Consider the following 14,074-nt stretch of genomic DNA (forward strand, 5'->3'; position numbering starts at 1 on the left):
GAAACATGGGTGATGGTCAGTTCAGAAAAGGAAAGAATAGAAGATTTTGAAAGTCAGTGCTAAAGAAAATAGATGAAAATTATGAGATATGTCTATAAAATAAGGCCTCCAACTTTTTTCACATAGAAACCAAGTTTATTGGCAATGAATGTCATGTTGATGATAAGACTGAGCTTTCAGATATTTTTTGATGTAGTTACTGTTGTGGTCATTGCAAGTTTGCATGTGGTGTGGTCCTTTGCATACACCCCTGTCACAGAACTCCCTTGCCATATTGTGCAGGTAACACTCAACTTCGTTTTCCAAATCATCATCTGTCTGCAAATGCATTCCACCGAGATGTAACTTCACCTCAGGAAACATAGGTACTAGGTACTATGTCTGGGCTGTAGGGGTGAGGATGCCCAATCAGAACTGGGCCAAGAGATTGGCTGTTGCATAGGCAATATGGCAATGAGAGTTGTTGTAATGAAAACACACTCCCTTTGTCAGCATTCCCCTCCTCCAATTAGGAATGACATGGGTTGTTTCAAAGTCTCACAGTAATGGGCAGCATTTATTGTTCTGCTGGTAGTTATAAACTGTCACAACAATACGCCTTATTCTTCCCAGAACATTATCGCCACCACTTTGCCAGCAGACAATATTTGTTTGAACTTTCACAGTTTTGGCAAATTCTAATGCCACCGCTGACAAGGCTTTTCATTAATTTCAGGTGCCGTGTAGTGTAGTATACCCAGGTTTCAGCACCCATGACAACTGAACCGAAAAACTCCTTGCCCTCTTCTGCATAGCACTCCAGGAATCTGCGGGCCACTTCATCACGTTGCCATTTATGGCGTTTGGTCACCATTTTGTGGATCGACCTCACACACATGTTGTGATAATGCAAATGTTTAACCAATATCTTGTCAATCGTAGTCTGATGGACTTCAAGCATCCTTTCACATAGTTCATGAATCGTTTTACACCAATAGTCATACATTTCTGTCTCCACTTTTGGATTTGTTTCAGCCAAAACCGAAACCCAACCAGAATTCTGTCCACTGTGGATGTCTGTATGTTTGTTCTTGAACTCTCTCACTTCCACATGTTTTCAATGTCCATTCACTTTGGCCCATAGACTTTGCATAACTGGCAACGCATGTTAATGGGGGTAGTGCCCTCGGCACTCAAAAAACTAGATCACTGCAAGTAAATGGCACCTACAAGAGAAACTAGGGGAGAGCCATCGCAAACAGCTGCCCAGTCAAGACTGTGTGTTGCAGCAGTCTAAGATTGGTGGGGATTTGAAGGGGGGGGGGGGGGAGCCAAAACCGTTTTTCATGGTTCCAGTTTCTTGGTGACCTTACTTTATGGACGCACCTCGCAGGTAGGTAGATTGCATAACTAATGAGGAGGTACTGAACAGAACTGGGGAGAAAAATTTACGGCATACCTGGACTAAGAGAAGGGATTCGTTATAGGATAGATTCTAAGACATCAACTAGTCATTGGTTTAGTATTGGAGGGAAGTTTTGGAAGTAAAAATTGTGGAGGGACACTATGAGATGAATACAGTAAGAGCAGATTCAGACCGATGTAGTTTGAAGTAGTCATTTGGTGACAAGGAGGTTTCTACATCACGGAGCAGCATGGAAAGAGCTGCTTAAAACCAGTCTTTGGACCAAGTACACAATAACTTCATGTAAGAGAAAGTAGTATGTTGTCAGACATGACTGTTCTTGAAATGTAAATTATATAAATTTCAACAATAAGTGTCGGCCGTTGTGGCCATGCGGTTCTAGGCGCTTCAGTCTGGAACCGCGTGACCGCTATGGTCACAGGTTCGAATCCTGCCTCGGGCGTTGATGTGTGTGATGTCTTTAGGTTAGTTAGGTTTAAGTAGTTCTAATTTCTAGGGGACTGAGGACCACAGATGTTAAGTCCCATAGTGCTCAGAGCCATTTTCAACAATACGTTTCTCTGTTGCAGCACAATGACACACTTGTGTGCTATTCACGCTGCCTGTCCTTCATCTTTGGGGCTCCAGTTACAATAATGTGTTCACTATCCAGGGGAACATCATGAATGTTTGTTGGTGGTGACGATTCCCAAACGTGGTGGATGAGAGTGCTCACCGCCCCAGTGAGCGTAAAGTGTGCTTCATCACTCCAGAAAATGTTCCAAGGCCAAATGTCCTTAACATAAGAGCAAAGTCTACTCAAATGTTTGCATCAAATGAAAAAAGTTGGTTAGTTCAAAATGGTTCAAATGGCTCTGAGCACTATGGGACTTAACATCTATGGTCATCAGTCCCCTAGAACTTAGAACTACTTAAACCTAACTAACCTAAGGACATCACACACGTCCATGCCCGAGGCAGGATTCGAACCTGCGACCGTAGCAGTCGCGCGGCTCCGGACTGAGCGCCTAGAACCGCTAGACCACCGCGGCCGGCAGATGGTTAGTAAAGAGATTAGATTAGATTAGATTAGAATAATACTAGTTCCATGGATCATGAATACGATATTTCGTAATGATGAGGAACGAGTCAAATTTTCCAATACATAACATAATTAAGTTAATTTAACAACATACTTAAGCTAATATAACAACTTTTTTATTTTCTTTGTGTGTTTTTTCTATTTTTTTAAATATTTTTTTCTTAATTTATATCTAAAAATTTCTCTATGGAGTAGAAGGAGTTGTCATTCAGAAATTCTTTTAATTTCTTCTTAAATACTTGTTGGTTATCTGTCAGACTTTTGATACTATTTGGTAAGTGACCAAAGGCTTTAGTGGCAGTATAATTCACCCCTTTCTGTGCCAAAGTTAGATTTAATCTTGAATAGTGAAGATCATCCTTTCTCCTAGTATTGTAGTTATGCACACTGCTATTACTTTTGAATTGGGTTTGGTTGTTAATAACAAATTTCATAAGAGAGTATATATACTGAGAAGCTACTGTGAATATCCCTAGATCCTTAAATAAATGTCTGCAGGATGATCTTGGGTGGACTCCAGCTATTATTCTGATTACACACTTTTGTGCAATAAATACTTTATTAGTCAGTGATGAATTACCCCAAAATATGATGCCATGTATGGATTCCTTTTCATGATTGCAACACTTTTTGAACGGTGGACCATTGGTAGTTCAGCTCATGCACTGCCAGGAGATGGCATTTTTTAGCTATGGCAACAATAACTTCTTCAACCATTTGTGGCACGATTCACTGTCGGCTTCTCGCCAGTTAATTCAAACTTCTGAATCATGTTCTCCAACTTGATGTGGGTAGAGGGCCTTTCGTTATTCCTTTCACACATTGATGCTCACAAAGAACATCAGTCCTGCTGCTGTTTTGATAAAAAAAAATCTTTATGGGTAAAGCTCCATGCTGAAAGTCTGCAATTGTTTCAACTCAGCGTTGCCATACCAGCACCAGCTTCTAGGTCAAGACATGACCCTGACACTACTAACAATGCAAATGCTCCAACACAAAGTCTGGACAGTATTCCTATAAAGTTGGCTACCTGTACAGTAAATAGCTTTCCATGTACATTGGCGGAAGTAGCGAAAGTTTAATTGTAATGAACACATACAGGGTGTCCAGAAAAGGACTACCTGATTTCAACATTAAATATCTCGAAAACAAAGATCGATAGAGGAATGCAGTAAACGGTATGTTTATTGTGAAAGCTGTAAGAAGTTAGCAGTTTGAAATAATAGTTACAAAAGCTGCTAACAGATGGCGCTGTAATCGCCTTACGTAATACCTAGTATAAATAGTGATCCGAAGCCCAGAGCGATGAGTTCCACTATTGAAACGTGAAAGGAGGTTAGCGTACCGAAGGAAGAGATTAAAACCTTGTACTCCACTGAACAACGCGTTTTTCTGGTGCTAGAGTTCCACAGGTTAGAAGAGAGTCCTACGGCAACAAGGCGAGGTTTTCAAGCACGATTTAATGTTCCAAAAGGACCCGATGCGAAAACCATTCGTACGCTCTTCGCAAAATTTCAATGAACAGGCAGCGTAACTGATGATCTAGTGAGGCATGTTGGCCGCAAGCAAACCGCAGTTACGCCTGAAAATATCGCCACAGTTTCTGGAATTATTCAGCAAAATCCAATGTCATCCGTTCGTAGAATTGCATCTGAGACTGGTTTGAAGCGTTCTAGCTCGCAGAAAATACTGAGAAAGAGCCTACACATGTATCCATTCAAAATTCAAACGCACCAGGCCATACCAGTACGAGCTGTGCAACAAAGGGTTGCCTTTGCTAATCAGATGCTCACAATGATTGATAGTGAAGGATTTGATGTTGGCTGCATCTGGTTTACAGATGAAGTACACTTCCACCTGAATGGATAAGTGAATAAGCAGAACTGGCGATTTTGGGGTTCCGAAAAGCCATATTGGTGTGAAGCGAAATCCCTGTATTCTCCTTAAGTTACTGTGTGGGCTGCAGTATGCAGCAGAGGCATTATTGACCCTTTTTTCATTCGAGAAACGGTCACTGGTGCACGTTACGTTGCGATTTTGGAACAATTTGTCGCCAGACAGCAAGCGTCAGAGGATCGACCAGGTACTGAATGGTTTATGCAAGATGGCGCCCATCCACATCGGACCGAACAAGTGTTTCGCTTTCTTGAGGAATACTTCTGGAATCGAGTCATTGCTTTGGAATATCCCAAATTTACTGGTGCTGGCATGGATTGGCCTCCATATTCGCCGGATTTGACTCCCTGTGACTTTTTTTGTGAGGCACAGTGAAAGACATGGTCTACCCGAAGCATCCCGCCACGCTGGACGAGCTTGAATCGGCGATCTCTGTGGCAGGTGAATCCATTTCGGTTGAGACACTACGAAATGTGATGACGAATTTCATTCTTCGTTTGCACCACCTCTGTGGTGCCAATGGTGAACATTTTGAAAACATTGTGATGTGATTGTTTGCAAAGATTGTTTTCATACGATTAATTCACTTATGTATGCTGATATGAGCTGTACAGCGTACAGCGCCATCTGTTAGCAGCTTTTCTAACTATTATTTCAAACTGCTGTATAAACTTCTTACAGCTTTCACAATAAACATACCGTTTACTGCATTCCTCTATCGATCTTTGTTTTCGAGATATTTAATTTTGAAATCAGGGAGCCCTTTTCTGGACACCCTGTATAACAGAGTGTCATGGATCACATAATCAGTATTTGGTATTTGTAGCTCAGCTGCAAGAAAGCTAAGCAATATGTTTTAGAGCTTGTGTATGTGCCTGTCTCCTGCTCCGCTCTTCTACTACATTGTGGGTGATTGTCTGTGCTCTTTATTGTTGCTTATACTCTTTGTAGATTTGTGCAGACTGGGAGTTTACGAAGGTATGTCAAGACAATCAGGTAAGTTTCTTGGAACAAGAGAGGGATACTACAACAAAATGAGAGGCAAATACACAACAAGATGCAATAAACAGTAAGATTTACAAATCTCAGGTATTCAGAGGGGTAAAGAGGGAGTGAACAAATTATAGACTTACTGCCTTTAGAGAAGCAGCTTGGGTGATACTATGTAATGCAATCCATAATACGTTACCCTGAAGTAACACACACTGTAGCAAATATTTAACTTGTAAATAACTCACCAGTTAGAACCAACTTTCTTTTTATAAGGGTTCCACTACATAGTTGTAAATATCCATCATTTTCATGTAAATATATTCCAACATGCCATGGAAATTCTGCAGCCAGTGAAGGCTTTCCATCAAGGAGATACGATTCGTCTGTTGGAATTGGTTTTACACACTCTGCAACATTTTTATAATCACACATTTGATTTTACTTTCTGCATTATTTTAGTATTTGCATGTATGATGATAAAGATCAAGCTGACAAATTTATATTGGTGGCATAAAGTTTACAATTGTTATTTGCCAGACAAGTTCAAGCAATGTAGGCAAAATAAAGTGAATCTTCAGGAAGCATAATTTTACATCTACCTCCACATTAATACTATGGAAATTACTTTGAAGTGCAGGGAAGAGGATATTTTACAGTATGCTAATGATTCAGTAAAACAGTAGGGTACATGAGCAGAGAACAAATAATTCACAAGTTGGTTAGTATGAGCGTTTACTTAATATTATTACAGGCTGGGTAACAGTTTTTTACTTTCATACATTAAAAGTTATACATATGTTTCATAAATATAAATCTTGTCTTCCTCAGGTTTAGTAAACAATACTATTACAGAACACTCTATCATTTATCTGTACTGATCTTCCGTAAAATGGGGATCTAATACTAATTGTTTTTGAACTCACTTTAAATTGGAGAAGAGATAATAGTGTTGGCTATTAATTGAGCCCCTTGCCACAAGTAAGATAACATCTGCTGATTTCCAGAAACAATGTCTTGGTTTCTAGCAACATTATCTGTCATCGTTCATTTCACCATGAGGACCATGAAGTCTATGACTTGTATTACTATCTTTCATTGACTATCCCATTATGTTGTTGTTGTTGCATGTTTCCATGTTTATGCATTCTCTTTTTATTGGCTCCTTTCGTTATCCACTGAAGTGATAAAAGTCATGGGATAGTGATATGTATATATACATAGTGGTGACAGTGGTATCTCGTACACAAGTTATAAAAGGACAGTGTGTTGGCAGAGTTGTCATTTTTTATTCTCAGGTCGCTATGTCAAAGAGGTTTCTGACGTGATTATGCCCACGCAGCGGGAATCAAGAGACTTTAACGCGGAATGGTAGTTGGGGCAATCTCTTTTGGAAATTGTTAGGAAATTAAATATTCTGAGACCCATAGTGTCAAGAATGTGCCGATAGTACCAAATTTCAGGCACTACCTCTCACCATGGACAACACAGTGGCTGACAGCCTTCACTTAACGACCATGAGCAGTGGCGTATGGGTAGAGCTGTCAGTGCTAACAGACAAGCAATGCTGCATGAAACAAACGCTGTAATCAATGTGGGACATATGAGGAACATATCCATTAGGGTGGTGCATCAAAATTTGGCGTTAATTAGCTGTGGCAGCAGATGACTGATGTGAGTGCCTTTGCTAACAGCACGACATCACCTGCAGCTCCTCTCCTGCGTTCGTGGCCATGTCTGTTGGATCCTGGATGACTGGAAAACTGTGGCCACAGCAGATGAGCCTCGATTTCAGTTGATAAGAGCTGATGGTAGGGTTCGAGTGTGGCACAGACCTCACAAAGCCGCGGACCCATCTCGTGAACAAGGCACTGTGCAAGCTGGTGATGGCTCCATAATGGTTACATGCAATTGACTGGTTCCTCTGGATATTTCTTTACTTGGAAACCATTTGCAGCCATTCATCAATTTTATGTATCCAAACAACAATGGAATTTTTAGGGATGAAGTTGATGCATCATGTCACCACGCCACAATTGTTCATGACTGGTTTGAAGAAGACAGCGGACAATTTGAGCAAATGATTTGGCCTCCCAGATCACCAGTCATGAATCCCATCGAATATTTATGGGCCACAATAAAGACGTCCTGCACCAGCAACACTTCTGCAATTATGGATGGCTATAGAGGCATCACCTCGCAGTGTTTCTGCAGTAGGCTTCCAGCAAATTGTGGGGTCCATGCAGCCTCGAGTTGCTGCACTATGTCAGGCGAAACGGGCTCTGACATGACATTAGGAGGTATCACATGACTTATGTCAGCTCAGTGTATATTGAACTATCTTATTTATTCATTGGCATGTCCATTTTGATGCTGCTGTTCACCTTCCATGTTTTCAAAGCAAGGAAGCAGGAGTTTATGTTTCACATTTTGTACAAAAAAGAAAATACACTCAAGATGAATTTAAAATTGCTGGCTCTTACTTACCTTCAGGATACTAAGCTGTAGTGTGTTGCTACTATTCCATCTGTTATACTTTCTGCTCCCAAGAATAATTAATTTTTGTTTGCTATTTCATTCTATATGTAATGCAGCTGCACACTTAATAGATAATGTGTACAGTAATATAAAATTGTTCTTTATGAAAAATTCCATTTAAAGTCACAGTTTATTTGTTCATATTTATGTTGTATTGTATGTACTGTATTGTATGTTAACCAGTGGCCTAGAAACTATGGAGAGGCTCCGTCGCTGCCACAGCCGCAGTGGTCCACAACCCCACGACAACTACCGCAGTCCACTTCACCCCTCCAACACCCCACACCGAACCATTCTTTCAGGATTATTCACATTTACTTTCCTTGTTAATGACGCAATTGACTTTACTAGAAGCCTATATAATTAAATGACTAACTGAGGTTATGACATTTAATCAGGAAACATTTTGCAGGAGAGGGAGCATAGGAGGTATTGCTACCACTCATTCAAAAGCAGACTTCCCAACTTTTTGAGAACATATTTTGAATTATCTGAAACTAATCAACTCATGAAATGATTAACATTAATAAGAGTTCAGAACCTCACAATTCCAACTGCCTATTTTGCTTTAACACCTACAAGATTCTGAAGTATGACAATGTATTTTTGTTGCTATATTTTTTTTCTGAATGAAACAACACCTCTCACTAATTAATTCAATCACAGACAGAGATTTTGTATAATTTGGGGTCATAACAAATTTATTCCAAGATGGATTTCATACATGTAAACAGGGGGTTTCTGACTCTCTCTCTTTCCAAGCATTAATCTCGACTGGTGGGGTCTGCTGGTCAATCGGATGTGGCATGTTAATTTGAAGGGGTGGCCAGATGCTCTTCGTGTCACCACCCCGTACCCCGCGGGAAGGGATTAGTGTACCCCAACTGTCTGCACCTAGTGTAATCCATGGAATAGTGTGCAGATGTCTGCAATCTGTGTAACTGAGGCAGAACGTGGGGACCAGTCCAGAAGTCACCTAGTGGGATGTGGAAAACCGCCTAAAAACCACAACCACGCTGGCCAGCACACGAGCCCTCGTCAGTAATCCGCCGGCACAACTACACGAGTCCAGCAAGCAGTGCGTTAGCGGTTTCAGCTACACTGGTGGGTAGGGGATTTCGGACTAAGGATGAATAATAGTGTTCCATATATTTTATGTTTTACTACCATGAAACCTTTTTTTATACACCAGATAATAGTAAAACTGTAGAGTACATGCAGTATAGTAAAGTCTACCCTAGCCAATTTTCAAAACATTATGTAGTTTCAGAAGTCACATAATCTTATGCCTGTCTTTAAATAGTCAACGTCCCACAAAGTCACCTGGCACTAAGCAATGAGCAACCAGGTAAGATCTCTATGTAGGGCCATTACAGTCCTATCGAGTAAGTATGTAAGAACTATGTAGTTTAAAGTGAAACTTCGGAGCTGCCGCCAGCTTGTCTCTGTCCTACAGAACGGAAGTCAAGTAGCTGTTCCACTGGAGGACGACGGATTCGCACACTCCCGTCTGCTTGATGAAGAAAGTGTTGGGATTCATCAGATGAAGAAAAGCTCTGCCACTGCGCCAACGTCCAGTGCCGATGGTCACGTGTTATCATTGGCATTTTTTTTTTCTCCTTTATTGAGTTGCGATTCCCCCCGAAGAGGGCGGGCTGGCAGCAGCTTAGTATGCCGCTCTTCAGCCTACAGAATTTGTTTTAAAAAAAATGAAAATAATAAATAATAAAAGCTGGCGATAAAATCGGTGACACAAATGGTCAAATGGCGGAAAATTGTGGAACTTAAAAAATAAAACAAAGGGTTGATGATGCTAATAAAATAAACAGGAAGCAGAAAAATAATAGACAGACAACTAAAAAACACGGCGACAGTCTGGTTTCTGTTTGCAAAGGATATGAAATTCACACCCAGCGACAGCATGATTTCTGTTTGCAAAACTTTGGATAGATGCACAACACTGAACACTCACTTGAACACTGCACTAAAAAGTTGGCACAAATATGACACACCACAGCTGAGGGAGGGCAGACGGGGGGAACTGGGACAGACAATGGGAAGGAAAAGGGGGGAAGGAGAGGAAAAAACGATGTGGAGGGCAGGGGGGAAGGAGTTGATGGGGGACGAGGACCCATAACAGGGGGGGGGGGCAGACGTGACAGGGACTGGGGAATGCAAAAGGACTAGGGGGGGAAGGGAGGCAGAGAGAGGTTTGGTGGAGGAAAACAGGACGAAGAGGGGGGGAAGAGGGAACCCAGGGAAAGGACAGAGGAGAGGAGGGGGAGATGAGGATCAGAGTTGATAGGTTGGATATATGAAGGGAGAGAGGGCATGAGCCAGGAGGAGTAGTTGATGGAAGCCACCTTGGGAAAGGAGATGAAGGGTGTAGAGGTGGAGGGTAGGGGGGACACAACAGTGAAGGTGGGGCAGAGGGCGGGGGTTGAGAGGAGCAACCAGGGGGTGAGGGGGATCAAGGCGGTGGGAGGTGTAGAGTATGCGGATATATTCGAGGAATAGGAGCAGATGGGGGAAAGGAATGAGGTCATAGAGGATCCGCATGGGGGACGGGATGATTGCGTCGCCAGCTGCGGAATCCCATGATTAGGAGTGGTTTCACCTTGGTTTCGCCACGTGTAGAGGACACTCAACACAGCAGTGCTCGAACACCCGATGAGTCATGCGGTTTACGAATTGCTCGAGCCGAGCCTAACGGGCCATCACGATCTGAACTCGGCCAAACTCAGATGTAACGCGTACCTTGCCCTTTCTACACCTGGACAGTACGCCCATTGATACCACATGCACCGTGCGTGTGACTGTCTGACTAGCAGTCGTTGCTCACCAGGTGATGCTGCTATCGCCTGGACGGTTTTATATCGATAGTAGATCGGTTGTCATAATGCTCTGGCTGATCAGGGTACTTGCATTTATGTTCAACACATGGCACTCAATTAGGCAGTCTATGTAAAAACACATGCGTATTCGAATTCAACGTTCTGTCCAAATTTCGAAGCAATAGCCGAAGAACTTTTGTAGATTTCAGATTTTGAATAACGAGTCTTTATAATTTTCTTTGTATAGGTGAAAGTGAACATTGGAGAGTTCAGCACATTAGAAACTATCAACAAAGTATGAAACTTCCTGGCAGATTAAAACTGTGTGCCCGACCGAGATTCGAACTCGGGACCGTAGAGCACTTGCCCGCGAAAGGCAAAGGTCCCGAGTTCGAGTCTCGGTCGGGCACACAGTTTTAATCTGCCAGGAAGTTTCATATCAGCGCACACTCCGCTGCAGAGTGAAAATCTCATTCTATCAACAAAGTAATTGCGCAACTGTTGTGTAAAATTCTTATGGGTGACTGTGAGCATCACAACTACTGTACATCTATAGTCTGCAAACTACCGTGAAGTGCATGGCAGAGGGTATGTCCCATTGTACCACTTATTAGGGTTTCTTCCTGTTCCATTCATGTACGGAGTGCGAGAAGAATGATTGTGTGAACGCTTCTGTGCGTGCAGTAATTATTCTAATCTTATCCTCAGGACCCCTATGTGAGCGACATGTAGGAGGTTGTAGTATATTCCTTGAGTAATCATTTAAATCCGGCTCTTGAAACTTTGTTACTAGACAGTCTCGGGTTACAGAATGAAATTTTCAGTCTGCAGCGGAGTGTGCGCTGATATGAAACTTCGTGGCAAATTAAAACTGTGTGCCCGACCGAGACTCGAAATCGGGACATTTGTCTTTTGCGGGCATGTGCTCTACAAACTGAGCTACCCAAGCACGACTCACGACCCGTCATCACAGTTTCAATTTCGCCATAAGTTGGTAGAGTACTTGCTGGCGAAAGGCACATAGTTTTAATCTGCCAGGAAGTTTCACTATTGGGTTAGTTTACTTCTGTCTCCAAGACTCTGCCAGTTCAGTTACTTCACTATTTCTGTGACACTCTCCCACGGATTAATCAAACCTGTGACCATTCGTGCTGCCCTTCTCTGTATACATTTAATATCCCCTGTTAGTCCTATACGTTATGGGTCCCACACACATGAGCAGTATTTCAGAACTGGTCGTACCGATGATTTGTAAGCAATTACATTTTGTAGACTGATTGCACTTCCCTGGTATTCAACCAATAAACGGAAGTCTACCACCTGCTTTACACACAACTGAGTCTATGTGACCACTCCATTCCATATCCCTACAGTGTGTTCCTCTCAGGTATTTGTATGAATTAGCCGATTCCAATAGTGACTTATTTTCCGCCCCTGGTAGCTGAGTGGTCGCCAGCATGGTAGCTCAGCGTGTTCGGTCAGAGGGTCAGCTGCCGTCTGTAATAAAAAATACTGAGTTAATCGATCAACAACGAACTTAAATGAATGTCTTACGACGTCCGCCCCGAGCAGATGCAAGGAACAAAAGCGAACAAAATGAGATTTAAAAAAAAAAAAAAAAGAAGCGGTCAGCGCGACAGGATGTCATACCTAATGTCCCGGGTTCGATTCCCGGGTGGGTCGGAGATTTTCTCCGCTCAGAGACTGGGTGTTGTGTTGTCCTTATTTTTATCATTTTGTCCTCATCGACACGCAAATCGCCGAAGTGGCGTCAACTCGAAAGACTTGCACCCGGCGAACTGTCTACCCTACGGAAGGCCCTAGTCACACGGCATTTTTGCAGTGACTTTTTGACTGTTTCGTTTTGTGAAACGCAAAATTTTACATTCCGAACATTTAGAACAAGTTGGAATCTCTTCACCATGTTGAAGTCTTATCAGGATCTGACTGAATATTTAAGCAGATTACCTCAGATAGTACTTCATCATAGATAACTGCATAATCTGCAAAAAGCCTGATTTTACTCTTAATATTGTAGTTTTCAGAGAACGCATTTAGTAAAGTTTGACAGGATGTCTTATCACGCCCTCTACTAACAAAACTGTAATTTTCCCAATCAATTGCTGGATGATTTAAGTCTCCACTGATAACTAAAGTATGATTGGTGAACTTAGATACAAGTGAACTGAGGTTTTCTCTAAAGTTTTGGGTTAAATCAGGAGACGAGCCTGATGGGCGATAAAAGGATTCAATTATTTTATGTCCACCGCTAGTCTTGCCCAAACATCTGACTCGCACTGATGAATGTCACATGCAATGGCAATCATTATACCACGGCGCTGTCACATACGAGGGCTGTTCAAAAAGTACGGTATCTTTTCAAATTGTGCGGGCAGCATACAATCCATTAATGATCTCTTTTTGTTATGTTGGTACACATGTCCCGAACATATGTTCACAGTTTCAAGTTACAGCATACTTCGTTTGTTTTTGACAGATAGAAAGTTTAGACGTGTTTTAGTGCACTCGGCGATTTTCTAATGTTATAAAAAATGGAGCAAAGAAATTGCATCAAATTTTGTGTGAAATATGGAATCAAGTGCTCTAACACACTTGAAATGTTGACAGTGGCATACGGTGAGTCTGCTCTAAGTAAAAAAAAAAAAAAAAAAAAGGTTGCAAGTGGTACAACTTCTTCGAAGATGGCCGAGAAGATGCCAATGACGAACCTCGCTCTGGACGCCCCAGCTCATCAGCAACAGCTGATCACGTCGAAGCTGTGAAGAAAATTGTTTTGGAAACTCGTCGAATTACCGCAAGGGAACATGCTGAGGATGTTGGCATATCTGTCGGCTCGTGTCATGCAATGTTTTTCGGATGTTTTGGACATGAGACGTGTCTCAGCGAAGTTTGTTCCAAAACTTCTCAATTTTGATCAGAAGAACCGTCGCATGAGCATCGCTCAGGAGCTCTCGAATGACATCAGTGATGATCCTGATTTGCTCAAAAGGGTCATACTGGTGACGAAACATTCGTTTACGATTATGACGTCGAAACCAACGCCCAGTCGTCCCAATGGAAGCATCCCTGAGAGCCAAGACCGAAAAAAGCACGCCAAGTTCGATCAAATGTCAAAGTTTTGTTCGCTGTTTTTTTCAATTACCGTGGTGTAGTGCACCTTGAATTTTTGCCAAAAAAGTCGTACAGTCAATAAGGAATATTATCTCGACGTTAAGCGTCGTTTGCGGAAGCAATACGCAAAAAATGTCCGGAATTGTGGGACAACAATTCGTGGTTTTCGCATTACAACAATGCACCAACTCATTCGTC

At 42.0% G+C, this 14,074-nt stretch overlaps 1 protein-coding gene across 1 annotated transcript in view; it reads right to left on the reverse strand.

The window, feature by feature from the left end:
* The window catches only part of LOC124718662 (clotting factor C-like), a 32,637-nt gene that overhangs the window by 10,978 nt on the left and 7,585 nt on the right, over positions 1 to 14,074 (reverse strand). Inside the window, exon 2 of the mRNA XM_047244289.1 lies at positions 5,621 to 5,782. Within this exon, the coding sequence (XP_047100245.1) occupies positions 5,621 to 5,782 (162 nt within the window). The remainder of the gene's footprint in view (positions 1 to 5,620; positions 5,783 to 14,074) is intronic.

This window comes from Schistocerca piceifrons, chromosome 10 (assembly GCF_021461385.2).
Source record: "Schistocerca piceifrons isolate TAMUIC-IGC-003096 chromosome 10, iqSchPice1.1, whole genome shotgun sequence".
NCBI lineage: Eukaryota > Metazoa > Arthropoda > Insecta > Orthoptera > Acrididae > Schistocerca > Schistocerca piceifrons.